Source organism: Aulonocara stuartgranti, assembly GCF_965226115.1.
Source record: "Aulonocara stuartgranti genome assembly, chromosome: 15".
Taxonomy (NCBI): domain Eukaryota; kingdom Metazoa; phylum Chordata; class Actinopteri; order Cichliformes; family Cichlidae; genus Aulonocara; species Aulonocara stuartgranti.
In genome coordinates, this window is record NC_138951.1 from 30082154 (window position 1) to 30101782 (window position 19629).

At 40.8% G+C, this 19629-nt stretch overlaps 1 protein-coding gene across 3 annotated transcripts in view; it reads left to right on the forward strand.

Moving 5' to 3' along the window:
* The window catches only part of cnih3 (cornichon family AMPA receptor auxiliary protein 3), a 145400-nt gene extending 127510 nt beyond the window's left edge, over positions 1-17890 (forward strand). For 2 of the 3 annotated variants that reach the window (XM_082505401.1, XM_082505403.1), the window contains one exon: positions 16345-17890. Coding sequence is in view for 1 of the 3 variants with exons in the window: in XM_082505403.1 (XP_082361529.1) it covers positions 16345-16372 (28 nt within the window). In the remaining 2 variants the exon portion in view is untranslated. Of the gene's footprint in view, positions 1-14093; positions 14642-16344 lie in introns of those variants that run through there. The other variant, XM_082505402.1, reaches the window with a different exon arrangement.
* The last annotated feature ends 1739 nt before the right edge of the window (positions 17891-19629 follow it).

Genomic DNA, 19629 nt, shown 5'->3' on the forward strand with positions numbered 1-19629 from the left:
GCCGGGGGAATCTGCCGGGCGTTGTCTTTTCGACGACGGCGTCTCAGGTTTGGCCGGGGAAGCTGCACACGGGGTCTTCTTCATCACGAGATCCTGAAAGCACTGATCAATATAATCTTGGAGAGTCTCTAAACTCTCCCCGTTGTTCTCCAGGGTGTTGGAGATTATTTAGACAAATAGTGTTAGTTATAAGACAATTGATAAGTGTATTTGGTAATGCTGAAGCTTAAATGAATTTGTTCAAATCTAAACTACCATTTGCTTTAATTTTCCGCCAAAATCTCCGGCGTCTGACGTCAGTTACAACATGAGTCGCTTACCTTGTCCGTCACTTCCGTCACTTACCTCCTCTCCTCCTCATGTCTGAGAATTTTATCAAATAAAGCTTCATTTTTTTTCCATTTAGAGCTCTTGCTACATACTTGTAGTACTGTAGCGCTAAAGCTGATGACTGGAAGGTCAATGTGGCCCGTTGAAAGGATGGCCCTTGCAACAGAAATCACACTTCAGCTTTGTTTTAATGATTAAAAATAACAAATTCAAAGAGTAAACTCTAATGTTATATAACTATAGTGATGGTCTGCATAAAGAATTCATGAGGTTGAATTGAAAGTGAAACAGCCTGAAACCAGATCTGTGCAGCTTGTACCTGTTTCCGCGACCCTACTTTCTCCACTGCTCCCCAAACCCATCCTACTTTTAAATACTCTAGGAACAACAAGTAGGCCTGCATTGCGAGAGCGAAGTGCTCTAATAGGGTGATATGATACCACAAGGTTCTTAAGATAAGATGGGGCCTGATTATTTAAGACCTTGTATGTGAGGAGCAGGATTTTGAATTCAATTCTGGATGTAACAGGGAGCCAATGAAGGGAAGCCGACACAGGAGAAATATGCTCTCTCTTTCTTTTTTTTTTCTTTTTTTTTATTCATATTTTGGATGGACAGAAACATTAACAAATATACAACTAGAATAATCATACTGTCAGTTCTCTGTCCGTTCCTTAACAACAACCAACAAATAAGGACTAACAATAACTAAGACAAACAGACAAAAAAACAAACAACAAACAAAAAAAACAAACAACACCAGGAGAAACAAAATAATATACCGCCTCCTGGGAAACATCAGCAAAAACAAAAGCAATGGGGGCAAAACACCCGGGTGCCTAAAAACAAAACATAACCTTGACCACTGATGACATTAGACAATTTCTTCCCTCTACTGACTTTCAAAGTAAAAAAAAAAAAGACAACAAAAATACCAACGACACATGAAACCCCCCCCCCCCCCCCCCCAAAAGAACATTTATCACAATATCTAGGAGACATTGTCGATGTACAACAAAAAAGGACCCCAGACCTGCTCAAAAATATCTTCTCTCCCCTTAATTCTGTATATAACCCGTTCATATGATGCCATCTTAGACATTTGTTCAGTCCATTCCCTGAGAGAACAGGGGCTGGATGACTTCCAGTGCCTCAGTATTATCCTGCATCCTGTTATGAAAGCCAGACGCATCCACAGTCTCTGTTTTTTTGAAAGGATATTATTGTCAGGTAGCAGGCCCAGGACACATACAGCTGGAGATTTAGAAAGATTAAGTTTAAAAATATCATTCACCAAGTTAATGATCCCGTCCCACAAATAATCATTTTTCCGACATGTGTACAACATATGAACTAGAGTCCCAGCTTCCTCCTGACATTTCCAACAGGTGTCATTATCCACAAGCTTCAGCCTGACTAATTTACTGGGAGTACAGTAATTTCTGTGAAGCAACTTGTACTGGATAAGTTGAGACTGTGTTTCAGGTGAGCAAACATACCATGATGAAACCAGCGTCTTCCAACTGTCCTCTAAAATCTGGATACCCAGATCCTTCTCCCAACACTGCCTCAGTCCCCCCAAATTGGGAGAGTGTGCCTCTCTGAAGATCCCATAGAATTTGGATGCCCTGATTCTATTAATGCCAGGGGCTGCAAACATCTTCTGAATACTAGATGGAGGGTCTGGATTATTATTCAAAATGGTTTTAATACAGTGTCTTATTTGAAAAAACCTCCAAATTTCCCTTGGATCCAGATTAAATTCTCGTCTGATTTCTGCAAACGATTTCATGCCAGTCTGCCCAAATAAATCCCCCACCTGATTGATACCTGTCCTAGCCCAAGCCTCCCACCAGACCGGTTTCTTACCAATTAATATTTTATTATTATACCAGATAGAGGCTCTAGCGGTAAGATAAGGGCTAATGTTGGTATATTGGTGAGCTCTAAACCAGGTCTCTTGCATGAAAGCCAATACTGGATCTTTAAACGGTACTGGTCTTCCCTTCTGAGTAAGGAAGGCCTCTAAAGACGAAGGAGCCACAAGACTTTCCTCAATCGCAACCCATGATGGAGAGGGAGAAAGCATAATGATACCAGACCATCTTGGACAATGCCAACCCGCCACTCTCTTTAGCAGCATATAATTTGGACCGATTAAAAGATGGCTTTTTGCCTGCCCACACAAAACCCTCCACACATGTATTATAAAGCTTTAGCAAATTATGTAACATGTGAAGAAAGTACTGAAGTTTAGGGGCAATAATCATCTTCACCAAATTAATTCTGCCCAAAAGGGACAGATTTATTTTAACCCACTTCTGCAACAGCGGACGAATGTTTTGAATCACTGGGGAGATGTTTACTTGCATTATGTTGTCTAAACCAGGGGTCAGTTTAATCCCTAAGTAAGTCAAACCCTCGGGCATCCACTTGAAATGCCATGAGCTCCTCATAACTGGCGGACACAGTTTAGAAATGGGCATAACTTCCGACTTAGACCAATTTATGGTGTAGCCAGAGATTACAGAAAAGGAATCAATAATTGAGGAAATTGCAGGAATGGCCTGTTCTGGGTTACTTGAGATCAGTAAAATGTCATCTGCATACAAAAAAGTTTTATGTTCTTCTTGACCCATATCCACCCCCCTAATTTTCTTACATTCACGTAATGCAATAGCCAAAGGCTCCAAAAACAGGGCGAAAATGAGAGGTGATAAGGGTGAATCTTGTCTAGTACCCCGACTTAACGAAAAGGAGGGTGACATTATCCCATTGGTAGTAACTGTAGCCATTGGATCTGTGTATACCACCTGAATCCACTGCCTAAAAAAGGGACCAAAACCGAATCTCTTCAACGTATAAAACAGAAAGGGATATTCAACTTTATCAAAGGCCTTCTCTGCAACTAAGGAGAACGCGACGACAGGGTCTAAATTAGTCCTGCTCTTCCAGAATATGTGCAATAACCTACGTAGATTATCTGCAGAACTTCTGTTTTTCACAAAACCGACCTGATCCCTATGCACCAAATACGGAAGAACTTTCTCAAGCCTAAAAGCTAGTATCTTAGAAATAATTTTTTCGTCCACATTAATTAATGAAATTGGGCAATAATTCCCACAATACTGTGGGTCTTTCCCTTTTTTATGTAATAACGTGATCACTGCCGATCGCATACTAAATGGTAGTCTCCCTCTTTGAAATGCATCTTGATATACCGACAGTAGTCTTGGAGCTAATTCGCCCACGAACACCTTATAAAAATCTGATGGAAATCCATCGTTGCCTGGAGATTTGCCCAATCTAAGACTTCCAATTGCCTGCTCAACTTCAGTTAGTGTAATCTTACCTTCTAATACAGTTCTTTGATCTTCAGACAGGCTGGGAATTTTAATAGAAGAGAAGAAATCTGACAGCCTCTGTTCCTCCACCAATCCATTAGAGGTGTAAAGCTCCTGATAAAATTTAGTAAAAGTATCATTAATTTCTTTTTTACTGGTGGTCAACTTATTATTATTACTAGGAACAAAAATAGATGGTATAAGGTTGCTAGATTTTATCTGCTTAACCCTGTGTGCCAACATTTTACCTGTTCTCTCCCCTTGTTCAAAATACTTCTGATTTAGACAAAACATTGCATATTCCGCTTTTTTCTCCAGTATAGAATAGAATAGAATAGAATAGCCTTTATTGTCATTGTACAGAGTACAACGAAATTGGAGTGCCACTCCCTTGGTGCAAGTTTCAATAATAAATATAAATGTAAAATATAAAAAGTACAAAAAAAACAATCGTAAGTACTCAAACAATAGTATGTACAATATATACAGGATAGCAGCATTAATATAATGACAGTATGAATAGCAGCATAATATAATGACAGTGACGGTATGGAATAGGTTCAATTGTTTTTGTGCTTATTTACTACGGTGATAGCTCTGGGAAAGAACCTATCCCTGAATCTGTTTGTCCTGGTTTTATGTGACCTGTACCGTCGGCCTGACGGTAATAGTTCAAACAGTTGGTTGCTGGGGTGAGAGTGGTCCTTGATGATATTGCCAGCTCTGCTGAGGTACCGAGAGTTTGCAGTGACCTCCAGGCTGGGCAGAGAGCAGCCAGTGATCTTCTGGGCTGTGTTGATTACCCTCTGCAGTACTTTCCTGTCTGCAGCTGAGCACCCTGCATACCATGTTGTTATGCCGTACGTTAGGATGCTCTCTATGGTGGCTCTGTAAAATGTCACCAGCAGCCTCTCCTCCAGGTTGTTCCTCCTGAGCACTCTCAGAAAGTGGAGACGCTGCTGGGCCTTTTTAACCACCGCTGTAGTATTTGCAGTCCAGGAGAGGTCATCAGATATCTGCACGCCCAGAAACCTCATGGAGTGTACCCTCTCCACACAGCTCCCGTGAATGTAAAGTGGGGCCGGGTCTGCTCTGCCCTTCCCGAAGTCCAAGATAAGTTCTTTAGTTTTCGTGGTGTTCAGTTGGAGGTTGTTAACTGAACACCACTCAGTCAGTCTGTTGACCTCATCTCTGTAGTCCGACTCATCCCCCCTTGAGATGAGTCCAACCACTGTGGTGTCATCCGCGAACTTTATGATGGTGTTTGAGAGATGGGTAGGGGAGCAGTCGGATGTGTAGAGCGTAAACAGGAGGGGACTCAAAACACATCCTTGTGGAGACCCGGTGCTGAGTGTGATGGTGCTGGACCGGTGGGGGCCGAGTCTGACAGACTGTGGTCTATTTGTCAGGAAGTCCTTGATCCAGAGGCAGATGGGGGTGGAGAGTCCCAGGTGAGACAGTTTCTGGACCAGGATCTCCGGGATGATATGATTGAATGCTGAGCTGAAGTCCAGAAAGAGCATTCTCACATAGCTTCCTCGGTGCTCCAGGTGACTCAGCGCAGTGTGGAGCACTATGGTGATAGCGTCCTCGGTGGAACGATTTGTCCTGTAGGTAAATTGGTGGGGGTCCAGAGTGGGAGGCAGACCGGCCCTGATGTGCTGACAGACCAGTCTCTCAAAGCACTTCATCACTACAGGCGTAAGTGCAACAGGCCTGTAGTCATTTGGGCTGGCCACAGCTGTCTTCTTGGCGATGGGGATGATGGTGGAGGTTTTGAGGCAGGGCGGGACGGTGTTTGATGACAAGGAAAGGTTGAATATTTTAGTGAAGACTCCGGTCAGTTCGTCAGCACATGCTCTGAGAACCTTTCCATGTATTCCATCAGGACCTGCCGCCTTCCTGGGATTCACTGACCTTAGAACACACCTCACTTGGTGCTCCCTAAGTGTTAGTGTGCCAGTGCTGGGGGCGGGTGGAAGTGGTGTGGCAGCTGAGGGCTTGGTCGTCTCAAAGCGGGCGAAGAAACGGTTTAGATCCTCAGCCAGTGAGGCATCAGTCCTAGATGTTGCCTGGTTATTGCTTCTGTAGTTGGTAATGTGATTGATCCCCTGCCACATTTTTCTGGGGTCGTTGTCAGCAAAGTGATCTTCAATCCTCCTCCTATAGGCAGCCTTAGCTTTCCTGATGCCTCTACTCAGGTCTGCCCTGGCCGCCCTATACGCAGCCCTGTCCCCTGACTTGAAGGCAGTGTTGCGGCTTTTTAGGAGGGATTGCACTTCGCTATTCATCCAGGGTTTTTGATTTGGAAACACCCTGACCCTTTTGTTGACGGTGACATTGTCAACACAGTTCCTGATGTACGAGAGTACAGTGTCCGTGTACTCCTGGAGGTTGTGGCTGGAGAATAAATCCCATACAGTTGTTGAGAAGCAGTCCTGCAGTTGAGAAAGGGCTCCTTCAGGCCAGGTTTTTATTGTCTTTGTCTGGGGCTTTGTTTTTCTCAGCAGGGGGGTGTAGGTGGGGGTGAGGGACATGCAGAGGTGGTCAGATCCAGCCAGGTTGGGGAGGGGTGTCGCTCTGCAAGCATGCCTGATGTTTGAATAGACATGGTCCAAAGTGTGTTCTCCTCTCGTAGCAAAGTCCACAAACTGGACAAATTTAGGAAGCACAGTCTTTAGGCACGCTTTGTTAAAGTCGCCGGCGACAATAAAAACCCCATCGGGGTGGGCAAGCTGTTGTTTGTTTATGGTGTTGAGCAAGAGGCTGAGAGCCGTGCTAACGTTAGCATCCGGCGGTATATAAACAGCTATCACAATAACTACTGTAAACTCCCTCGGGATGTAAAAAGGTCTGCACGAGACTGCCAGAACCTCCAAATCAGGAGAACAGTGTGTGTGAATGATCCTGCTGTTACAACACCACTCGTTATGCACGTAAACACATAGCCCCCCTCCTCTGCTTTTTCTGTTGCTGTTTCTGTCATGCCGGTGTAGCGTGCGGCCTGCTAACTCGACTGCAGCGTCGGGAATCAGCGGGTGAAGCCACGTCTCTGTAATAAGAATAATGCTGCAGTTACGTGAAAAGCTTGTGTTGGCTATCTGTAGCTCCAATTCGTCAAGTTTGTGGGTGATGGATCTGGCGTTCGATAGGAAAAGGCTCGGAAGTGCTGGCCGGTGTGGATGTTTGCGTAGCCTAGCGTCTGAGCCCGACCGGCATCCCCTCTTCTGCTTTCTTTCCCTCCGTCGCCTTCTACGCTTGCTGGGCGGGCAGACCATCCACGGTTACCCTGGCGGTCTCGCTATCTCCACCAGGATGTTGTGTGTTCGCTGATAGTCGCCAGAAACAGACAAACTATATTTAAAACCTAGGTCAATTAGGTTCTGGCGACTGTAAGAGATGGCGGCGTTGCAAACATTCAAAAATATCCACATTAAAAGTAAAAACGAGCACCAAACTGGAGAGCTAAGAGCCGCTGCACCCGTGCGCGCCGCCATCTTGTCATTAGTATACTATTCATCTCAAAATTAAATTTAATTAATTTGTTCCATAAATCCCTCTCTGGGTGCAGCATGTGTTGTTTTTCAAGCTCCTTGATATCCTGTTCCAGCTTCATCAGCTTGTCCCTCTCAACTTTTTTAATCAAGGAGCAATACTGGATAAGGCGCCCCCTCAAATAGGCCTTAAAAGCGTCCCAGGTCATTCCAACGTCATCAATAGAGCCCTCATTGTGCAACCAAAACTCCTTTATCATTTCCCTTATACATTCACAATGACCCTTATTCTTCAATAATGAGTTATTCAAACGCCACCTAGGTGACGGTTTAATATTATCACTACCAGAAAGAACAAGGTCAATGGGAGCATGATCCGAAACAGCAATATTACCAATAGAGGACCCAATAGTTTGACTTACCAGAGAACGGGACACCAAGAAATAGTCTATCCTGGAGTAGGTTGAGTGAGGATGTGAAAAAAAAGTATAATCTCTTTCTTGAGGATGAAGAAGTCTCCATATATCTACCAGGCTCAATTCCTCTGACATCACGTCCACCGCAACATTTACTGAGTCCAGTACAGGAGGATTTATTCAACAATACATCCCTGACCCGGTTAAAATCTCCCCCAATTACAATATTTGTATTACCTATAGTCCGCACAATGTTACAGACTTCATGAAAAAATTGTGGCTGAGGAGAATTGGGAGCATATATGTTGACCAATGTCATTTTCCGCCCCTGTAAACATGCATCCAAAACCACCCATCTACCCTCCTAATCTGTATAATGCTTAAAAACCTGAAAATCCAAGTTTCTTCTGATCAATATGACCACCCCTCTTTTTCTAGCAGAAAATGCACTAAAATAAACTTGCGCCACCCAATCTCTTTTAAGCTTTAATGATTCCGCCTCATCGAGATGGGTCTCCTGAATCAGGGCTATGTCTGTCTTTTTCTGCTTCAAGTATGTGAGGATTTTCTTCCTTTTAATAACATTATGACAACCCGCTATATTCCACAACATTATTTTATATAACTCCATAACACAACGCGAGCCAAGTTATTGTACAGATTTATCCAGAAGAAAATCCCATTTACCCATATAACAAATCTTAAAGCCAGTTACATGAGACAACCCAGTGGTCCAAAAAATAGGTCTATACAGGACAGTTGGCACCATACCATCAAAATGAACAACAAAACAAAACACAGTTAAAAAAAAAAAAAAAAGAAAAAGAGAAGAAAAAAAAACACCATGAAATCGTTGGTCCGTGGCACTCAAAAATCCCATAATGGCATCCCTCCTCACGTCCCCCCCCCCCCCCCCCAAACAAAAAAACCCTCACAGAAGTAAACTAACCCTTAGCTTATAAAATCCTCTTAAGTTACATCACCCGGAATGTTAGCCGAATCCAGGCCGCTCAGAAATTGCTTAGCCTCTGCTGGGTTGGAAAACTGATGATACTGGTTATCCACTGAAAAAGTCATAACAGCCGGAAAGCGAAGGGAATAGCCAATATTGCACTGTTGCAGCAAGCGGCGCGCCTCGTCAAACTTCCGGCGTTTTTCTTGTACCTCCTGTGCATAATCCTGGAAAAAACAAACTCTCATGCCTTTCCAAATGATCTGCTTCTTTTTTCTGGCAGCCGCCAGTACGGACATCTTGGCTTTATCCCATAGGAAGCAAACAATGATGTGTCTCGGTCTGGAATCTGCAGCTGGCTTCGGAGGTGCTGGCCCCACCCGATGGATTCTATCTATTTCGTAGTAATCTCCCATCTCAATGTCCAGAGCCTCAGACAACAGATGCTTCACGCAATCCTCAAGATTACGGCCTTCGGTTCCGTCTCTAATACCCGATATTCTAATATTCTGGCGCTGTGAGAAACCCTCGAGCACCGTTACTTTTTCCTGCAGCCGCTGGTTCTGTATCTTCAAGTTCTTACTTATTGAGCTAGCTTTAGCCTCTTCATCCTCCAAACGAGAAATTCTTGTCTCTGTTTCGTCCACCCTCGCGCCTAGGCTATTCCCAGCTTCCTTGAGAGACTCAATTCCACCTTTCACCGTCGTCATATCTTGTGCTACCTGCTCAAGCAGAGATCTTATAGAAGTCAGCTCGGCCGCCACACCATCTTGGGAAGGACACCTGGCATCCACACCATCAGATGTCTCCGCCATAGTAGTTAGCGAAGTAGCCTGAGTGTTGTGTGTTTTCCCTCGCGGCATAGTCGGATCGTTGCGTGTAAAGTAATGACTCTTCTGCCTCCTTCCACAGAATTTGCCAGGGCTGACCCAAAGTAAGACAAATGACCGGCTCTAACTTATTTTTAACAAGGTTTAGGGGGGGTGGAGTGCGCGCATCCAACTTATGCTGCCATCTTGGGCGGGCGTACCACGTGACTCGGTCTCTCTTTCTAGTCCCTGTCAGTACTCTTGCTGCAGCATTTTGGATTAGCTGAAGGCTTTTTAGGGAGTTTTTAGGACATCCTGATAATAATGAATTACAGTAGTCCAGCCTGGAAGTAATAAATGCATGAACTAGTTTTTCAGCATCACTCTGAGACAGGATATTTCTAATTTTAGAGATGTTGCGCAAATGGAAGAAAGCAGTCTTACATATTTGTTTAATATGTGCATTGAAGGACATGTCTTGGTCAAAAATGACTCCAAGGTTCCTCACAGTATTACTGGAGGCCAAGGTAATGCCATCCAGAGTAAGAATCTGGATAGATACCATATTTCTAAGATTTTCAGGGCCAAGTAAAATAACCTCAGTTTTATCTGAATTAAGAAGCAGAAAGTTAGCGGCCATCCAGGTCTTTATGTCTTTAAGACATTCCTGCAGTTTAACTAATTGGTGTGTGTCATCTGGCTTCATGGACAGATAGAACTGGGTGTCATCTGCATAGCAGTGAAAATGTATGCTATGTCTTCTAATGATACTGCGTAAGGGAAGCATGTATAATGTAAACAGAATTGGTCCTAGCACTGAACCCTGTGGAACACCATAATTGACCTTAGTGTGTGAAGAGGACTCTCCATTTACATGCACAAATTGGAGTCTATTAGATAGATATGATACAAACCACTGCAGTGCAGTACCTGTAATACCTACAGCATGTTCTAATCGCTCTAATAGGATATTATGGTCGACAGTATCGAACGCTGCACTAAGGTCTAGCAGGACAAGCACAGAGATGAGTCCACTGTCAGAGGCCATAAGAAGATCATTTGTAACCTTCACTAAAGCTGTTTCTGTGCTGTGATGAACTCTGAAACCTGACTGAAACTCTTCAAATAAGCCATTCCTCTGCAGATGATCTGTTAGCTGTTTGACAACTATTCTTTCAAGGATTTTTGATATGAAAGGAAGGTTGGAGATTGGCCTGTAATTAGCTAAGACTGCTGGGTCTAGAGATGGCTTTTTAAGTAAAGCTTTAACTACAGCCAGCTTGAAGGCCTGTGGTACATAGTCGATTATTAGAGATAGGTTGATCATATTTAAGATTGAAGGATTAATTAATGGCAGGTTTGTAGGAGTTTTATAGGACCCACATCTGTTACTATATTACTATATTAACCCTTAATACAGAGAATATACTGAAAATTTACCACAGATGATGTAACACTCCATTATCTGCAGGACTGCAGATGAGCAGAAACTACATATTGTATTTTTTTTTACTGTGTTAGCTACTGGGGTGATATTTGAGGTCGGGGAAACAAACTACATTTCAATGAAGCAGAAGCAAAACATGTTAATTCACATTTATGTCACAATGTTCAATGAATTGTACCTGCCAGTGGACTAGAACTGATTTGATGTTTGCTGCTGTGATGTCTTTGCTATTCGGTAGCAAATATCATTAGAACCGACTGCTGAAAACTAACTGATACCATTCTCAGTCGACTTTTTGACCTCCTGTTATGCTAGAGAGAGGCATGACATGCTATGTAACCTAAACATGTTTTTAGCTTGATCTTATCTTATAACTGAACCCACAAGAGTGTACTCATGAAAGCACATACACCAACAGTTATATATTACTGTTGGAAAATAAATAAATAAGTAACCTTTATGATGTAACAATGCTATAATAATGGCTTGTTTGGGCTTTGTGCGCAGAAATGTTGAGAGGGTTGAGAAGGAAACTTAGAGTAGTAGAGTTGTCACAATACCAGAATTTCAAACTTAATATTGGTACTTTTTTTCATATCGCAGCTAAACTTTTGACCTCATCCTGCAACAAGAGAAGTAATGGCAAAGAAGCCATTTTTTGAAAAAGATAAGTTAATTTTCCACGAATTTTCAAAATTATAAATTAGATCAATTATCTGTGACATTTTTATCTGTAATGTATCTTACCTTCAGAATATCTAATAAGTAATAACTAATAAAGAAATGAAACAACACAATACATAACACATTTAAATCATAGAAATTTTTGTAGTAGAAAAGCATTATGAAAAAGTTAAAAATGAACTTTTGTGGTATTAGTTATGCTAAAATAAAGAAGATATTTTAAAAATGGTTTTACTAAAAATCAATTTTAGTATTGATTAATATCTCAGTATGGATTTTTTTCTGACAGCCCTAGTTGGAACAATAGGGTTAAAGGTCATAGGTCAAAGAAACAATGATTATTGGTTTGAATTGTGAAACAAAAAGTGGTCTTTCATATTGTTGATGTTTTCTTGACGCCATCCATCGATCCCAACCTCCTCATTTTATTGACTTGGCACATAGCTAAATCTACTGACTTCCCTGTCACACTAAATTTTCACAGCAAGAAAAAAGATGTGTTTTGTTGCTAAAACAGTTAATGGTAAAATGTAACTGTGGGTCATAATAGGTTGCTACAAAAATTACCTCTGGGGTCACCTGTTAAGTAGTTCAGTCATGTTGTGCATATGAATAAAGTATTGCAGCTATTTGTAATGAGCTTGGCGTGAGATCTCTGTTTCAATATTATTATAAAACTGTCCTTAGGATATGCAAACCTGCTCTACACTCTAATTAGACTCAGACTAATTGGACATTAACTTGTTAACACACATTGTTCCTGTCTAATAAGGCGTCTTTCAAAGGGCACATGTTCACCGCTAATTCAGTTTATATTATAAATGTCCAATTAATTGGGCATTTATAATACAAGTCCACCTCTCCTGGCATATGCACGGTAGCATATGCCAACAGCAAGTGTTAGACTCTTATTATTCTTCCTATTCTTTAGCTCAGTGTTTTCCATACTTTTGGAATCATGGCCCATATTTCACATTAGAAAAATCACACGGCACACCACCAAACAAAACCACCAGGTATAGCAGAAGTGGCCCGGTTTGTCCCCAGTATACCTTTTTTGCTTTCTTCTGACCACTACTCCTACTAGGGCCTTCATCTGGGTCGAAATTTGCTCCAGGACCCAGGTCCGATTGACTACTTTTTTTTATTCAAATATTCATCTATTGCTATTAAGTGCTGCGTTGTTTCACTCACAAGCATGACTATTATGTATTTTCTTTCCATCTTCTTCTGTTTTACTGGCAGTTAGCAACCAATTTAATTAGAGCAGCTAGTAGTACTGCCCCCTAGTAGAAGAGAATGTAATTGTTCTGCCCATTACTCACGTTGATCGCTTAGAGTACTAATCAAGCGGAACCAGATAATCTTCCATGGCACACCTGATCATTTCTCGGCACAGTGGTTGGGAAACACTGCTCTAGGTACAAACCATAGGCTATATGTAAAAGTTAGATGTAGCAGCCAATTGGTTTCTGAACATTGATGTTGTTTTTTGATCCAAAGTTACCATTTTTAGATTAGATTAGAATGCTTAGTGATTAGTTATCAAGTTTGGTAAGCTACTTATATCCAGATGGTGTATAGCACAATGACTGGAACAAAAACTGGAAGGATGCCCACGGACAGGGACCTGGGGGTATGTAATGACCGTCCATGGAATACTCGTGAAAATTCATGTGAAATCACTTTTAGCACGGAAGATTTGCCCCCCAGGAATTAAACTTATTTTAACTTTGAGGCAAGAAATAAAAATGGGAGAAAGAAAATACGAGTGATAATGCACAAGTTAATGTGATAATGCACTACAAACTACAGCTACCCTTAATTCTGATCCTAAATAAATCCAAGTGAATGATATAGGGTAAATTTTCGCCCAGTCTACAATAGTTCCAAAGGGCAAAACAGTTTTTGTATTCGAGGCTGTAAACATATAATGCTGTAAAACTGGGCATTTTAACATGGTAGTCGTATGGGGATTCCCACCTGTTAGAGGAACACAGTTTCTGACACTCCAGCATTGGCTTCATTTCTCAGCTCTGGAGTTTCCAGATTGATTTAAATGTATAAAAAAATATTTGGGATGTAACTGTAAATCTATCATCCAAAAACACATATGTGAGCAGCTACAAATATAAAAGGTCATATTTTATCATTTACATTATGTTCAGTTTACATCTACTTTGGGTGTGAAAGGGAAAGACCTGTAATTGAAAGAGCTAAAAGTCTAAATATTAATAATGAAGCCAGTTCTCAGAGGTTTTAACAGGAGGAAGTTGGTAACTATTAAAGAGGAGAAATGAGGCCTTTCACGTTTGATATCTGTTCCTGTCTCTCGTTTTCTCTGAATCACTTTTTTCTCTCTCTGTCCACGGGTATTCATGAGTCAATTTAGCACACTTGCCTGCTTTTCACCACTAGAGATTAACAGAGGTGTCGAGAGCTGGCAAAGACTTCTGAGATGAACACAAATGTTTCAAGTTGTTCGTTACTGTCAACAAAGTGCTGATCTGTTCTTGTCAAGTCACAGCTCAATGAGACAAGTGTCAAACCCCCCGATCTGTGATTTGTGCTGCTGTTATGTCATTCAGCCCTTCTTTATTCTCTCTCTTTTCTCTAGGTAAACACAACAGAGCGTTTCTTCTTTGTGGTCAAATGAGGCCATAGTGCTGTATCTGCTCTACATTTGGTCACAAGCTCATCAGTGTTGTTAGCTGACTTACAGAAAAACTTTGGTGCAATCACTTTGCCACTTTCTTGCAAATGTGTGTTTGACAGCTTCTTTGTCCCATCCTCATTGCATTACATGATGCTCATTGGCTTCTGTTTTGTTTTTGTTTTGTTTTTTTATTTTGCATCCAGTGGCAACTTTTTTGCTGGCTTTTGGGAAATAATAAAAAACATGCCAGGAAGGATAGTTGTTTTTACATTTTTAGGTCATGGTAAAAACCTAAAAATGTGAATTTGTGATATTTACTGCAAAGCATTATGTTATTACTGCATTCAAGAAGCGTTTTGTCAAACATGTATCCCCTCCTTTTAAAGACAAGCTACTTTTTTCAGTTTGAAATAAATAAATATGTGTTCTTGTATTTCTGTCTGTGAGATATACTTTAATTCCATTTTTCTTAAAGGTTATGTGATGGTAGTTGAAAGACAAAAAAAACGCCCAAACCACAGAATATGATATTCTTACATAGCATGAATATACATATGTATTTTTGCTATTATTTCATTATTAAGGTTAAACATCACTAATTATCACTAAATGTGTTGTGTTGGTCTCAAACCGATGCACAAATTTTAATGAAACACAAACTGGAGGTCTCACTGGGATTTGGATGAATGCTAATATATTTTGGCCAGTTAGCACTACTAATTGCGTCATGACATATCAACCCTATTTCCTGGACCTACACTGCAAAAAGCTTTCGCCTTTTTAAGAAACTCCTAAATTTGTCAGTTTTTCTTTGAAAATGGGTCCTCCAAAAAGTATTCAGTTGTCATTCTAGCCATGTGTAGCTTTTTATTAGCACTATTCAAGTATAGCACAGCTTTGAGCTAAGTTTTAGAGACTCATTGTACACAAGAGCATTCAGGTTCGTTGTCTCTGGACAGCAAATATTTAACACTTCAAAAAGACAACCACTCTCAGGCAAAGTCTAATTTCACTGGGACCTTTAAGATCAAGACTTTTTCATAACCAGTTATCTAAAGCACAATTGTATTTGTTTATATTAGCCTACTCAGAGCTTTGTAGCTACCCATGTAATACCAGCTAGCCCAAAATCACAAACCTCCTAAACATTGTTGGTATTTAGTTTTCCATCTTTGTTTTAATCCAAAGTTCAAGATTTCAGCCAGAATATTGTTCTTGATCTTTAGATGTCTACCCTGTTTTCCATGCTGGTATTTTCTAACTCCATTAAACCTGTTAAATCCCCATCGTATGAATACCTGGACATAAGTCTTTCTGGAGAGAACAGTCATCCTTATATAGTTTTTTTAGTTGAAATAATAAGGACGTCATACTTAAAGTGGATAAAAAGACTGATAACCATAGAAAGTATAGAAGGTGGACGTAGCTACTGTGACATCATCCAGTTTCTGAAGTCATATTTTGAAGCTTCATGATTAACATTTTCACCATCAGTATCTTGGTTTACAAAAAACAAATGTGGCAAGAGGGGTAGGCATGGCTAAACACAGGCTACTATCTACTCATTTAGACAGTAGCAATAGACAGTGGTTTCGTTCCTTATCCAACTATGATTGACTAAGCCCATAAACTCAGGAAGAAACATTGAAACAACAAAAATCATCTAATGGCATTAGCTAGTCAGACAGTAGTAAAGAGTCTGTCATTGACTTGCATCTTTTTAGGTCCTTTTTAGTGTACATTAAATTGAAAAAGAACTGTTATTTTGCCCTTAAACGTTCAAAAGTCAGAAGACAAAATTAAGAGATTGATAAAACATTTATGGTCAGTTGAGTTGGTCTTCTTTAGATGTTTGAGATTTTGGTGAAAAAAGTTCAGGTAACTGAAAAGAAGACTAGAAAAGGTACCTTTGGTCACAAATAAACACACTCTTTCTCCTTAACTCAGACAAACAACCAAAATAATTCAAATTGTATCCAAAAGCAGCAGAGTAAGCTGTAAGAAAAAAGAATTAAGAATTAGTGGTCTCGCTTAATAAACCCTCACACACTGGAATGCTGGAATACTGAATAATTCCAAAACAAGAAATTAGATCATTTCAATATTTATGAAAGTTTCCTGTTTGCCTGCCTGTTTAATCACAAACATGATGACTCACTTCCTATTTCTTCCTGTCCTTTTTCTTCCTCTTCTTCTTCCTCTTGTGTTTCAGTATGATCTACTCCTTGGTTACCTCATAACAACTGATTATCAACAACTGGGGAGAAACAGGAACACCTTTCGAGGCATTTGATACGACAGGACTAAAGAACACTAAAAGACAATACATTTCAAAGTAGAATAACAAAAACCTTTTTTTCCCTTGTTGCTGTGAAGCCAAACATCGAACATACACGTGGTTGAAGCTTGTTTTCTGCTTCATACCCAAAAGAAGAAAGGACATGCTTTATCCTCAACTGTATATAAAAATTGAAAACTAAATCTACTGTTTACAGTTTGACTCCTCATAGCGAGACCCAAGTTAATCACTGCCTGGCCAACGTTTGTACCACACACACAAATACAAACATACACAAACACAAACAGCCACAGCCTCCTCTGGAGTGCTACTGTACTTGCTGTACGGTAACAGCGATGGTAGCCCAGAGGACGAAGAGCACAGTATTGCACAGTTTGTCTCAGGCACAGCATGGTGAAGCACTGTCAGGCCCAGCACAACTCACCAAACCCTCAGTCACTCCTCTTCGATGCCTCACCAACTGTAGCTTCACCGGTGAGCTCAGGACGAGGGATAGATGAACGGATCACACTGTACAGAAAAGAGAGATGAGTTCTTGCAGGTGGGGTTTTGGGGGAGTTGAGCAGGAGCACACGCGGTCTGTACGTAGCCTGTGGGATTTTCTTTCAAACATACGTGAATGGCTTTTGTGATGTGTGCATTTTGGTGTATTCTTTAAACAAAGGCATTTCAAATTGATCTTCAGCAAACGTATTCTCTTTACAGCAATGCCTTCTTAGTGTCGTCCTAGTGTTGTTCTATTGTGTAAACTTTTCGAAAACTCAAGCTAACAACTGAAACCTGGCGAAGCTTTGATAGGAGCACACATTCTTTACACAATTAGTGTCTTCAATCTTGCACAATGTGCTCAATATTTGGCTATATTAGAGAACATTTATTATGGTCTATCCACACAGGTGACGGTCTTCCAACATGTAAAGAACCTTTCAGCCCTATTTGAAGATAGGGAAACAATGTGAATCTTTTCTAGCTCTCTTTACACCTTGGACCAAAATATTGTATTTTTTTCATTTGGATTTATTTATTTTGTGACTGCTCATTTCCATGCTTTATTTTAAACATCAATTTCCAATGTAACTAATGCCAGGAGCAAACAAAGCAGAAGATGGGAAAGGTGCCTGGTATTAATTGGGTTTTTCTCCCTGGTTCGAATGAAAGCAACTGTAGCAAATGATGTTGGCAAGAGGTTGTGAAGAGGCTGTCATGAATCACCAGAATTAATTCAGCAGGGCAGGTGGTTGAACCTGCATCATCCATGTGTAGCACAGTTTTCTAACTATTAAGAAACTCGTTAAACCTTCCCCACCATCTTTGCTTGATGAGCTTCACTTTGTAAAGTGGCAGCAGCAAAGAGCAGATAGGAATGCCCCGTTCTTGTTGTTTTCTCTTCTTCTAAGTCAAGCGTTTTCTAACGTAACCTGTATGTATGTGACCAACCAAGTTGAATTTAGATATTGTTTATGAAATAAAGTATTTTAAAATCTAAAGACTCAGTCATTGTACTTAAAGTGTTTTCAATGTTTCAGTGTTTTCAAATATTATTTCAAACATAATTTCTGTGGCATCCTCTCTGCATCATGTTACATTTGGCATATTGATTTAGCCTCGTTGCATCGGGACAGGAATCCCACCCCAGTTTGATCACCCAAATGAAAACCTTCTATCAGAAAAACAATAATACAGAGAAATTCACTTGATTTGTTCTGGTTTATGAAAATATACCATTTTACCTTCTGACTATACCAAAACTCAGTTATAACCCTAGATATGTCACTGGTAACCATTGAGGGATTTAACCATCTCATGCCTATTTTGGCTGCCTCCACTGCGAGTGTGTAAGCAGCAGATGATTTGCTCCCTGTCGCTAGCAACCTCCTGTGTCAAACCAATCCTCCACATGTCATCTTTCACAAATCTATGAATCTTCCTCCTCATTTAACATCCTTTATCTACTATCTCACCTTTGCACATGTCCAATCCGTCTGAGCCCTGCCTCTCCATCCACTTAGTTCACTTCAAATGAAAATCGTAACATTTCATAATTTCATCAGTGCCATCTCCAACCCATACATTATAGCAGGTCTCACTAGCATCTTATAAACCTTCTTTTTCACTCTTGCTGCTATGCTTCTATCACCAATCACCCCTGACACTTGTCTCCATCCACTCACACTGGCTACAGAGACTGTAGGCAGTGTCTTAACCTCTCTTCTAACCTGTCCGGTGGTCAACCCTAGGTACTTCAACTCATCCACCTTTACTGACTCTACTCGTTGCATCTTTGCTGTTACACCTGTCTCCCTCTCATTCACACGCATGTATTCTGTCTTGCTCCTACTGACTTTCTTTCCTCTTCTTTCCAGGGCATACCTCCACCTCTCCAGGCTCTCGTCCACCTGCTCGTCCACTCTCTCTACAGATCAGTATCATTTGCATCATGTTACACAGAGACACCTGTCTGAATTTATCTGCCTTATTTGCATCATCACTGCAAATAAGAAAGGCTTAGACCTGATCCCTGATGTAATTCCATCTCCATTTTGACTGTTACTCCAGCTACACACCTCACCGCAATCTCTTTGCCCTCATACATGTCATGCACCACCCTCACATACATATCTGCCACGCCTGAACTGCTCATGCGGTACAACTGTTCTTCTCTTGGCTTGTGCTTAGTTGGATCAAATTCAAATTCAAATTTTATTTGTCACACACACACAACCATACGCAGTATGACATGGGGGTGAAATGCTTGTAGCTGTACAATGCCCGACCATTAAATGACAGAAGGAAAGTTTTACAATATTTACAATTTACAGTTTACTACAAAAATTTACAAATTAACTTAGGAATTTACAGTAAAGAATGTGCAAATAGCAGAAGAGATTATAAAGATAAGGATTATAAATTATAGGAATTATAGGATTATAGGAAATGTGTGGTGGTGCGTGTGGTGACGTGTGTGAGAGTCCAGTCTTATAGTGACGTGCTTGGGAGAGTCCAGTCCTACACCTGGTTCAGGCCCCGAATAGCCTGGGGGATGCACAAACACTCAGTCCTTCTGATATTTTCTATACTTCTCCATCAATACTCTTGAAGAAAACATCACATCTGTTCAGATTATCAACATGAAGCCACACAAATGCTCAACAATCATCACCTCTCTGCTCAACCTAGATTCAGCAACTTTGCCATGGT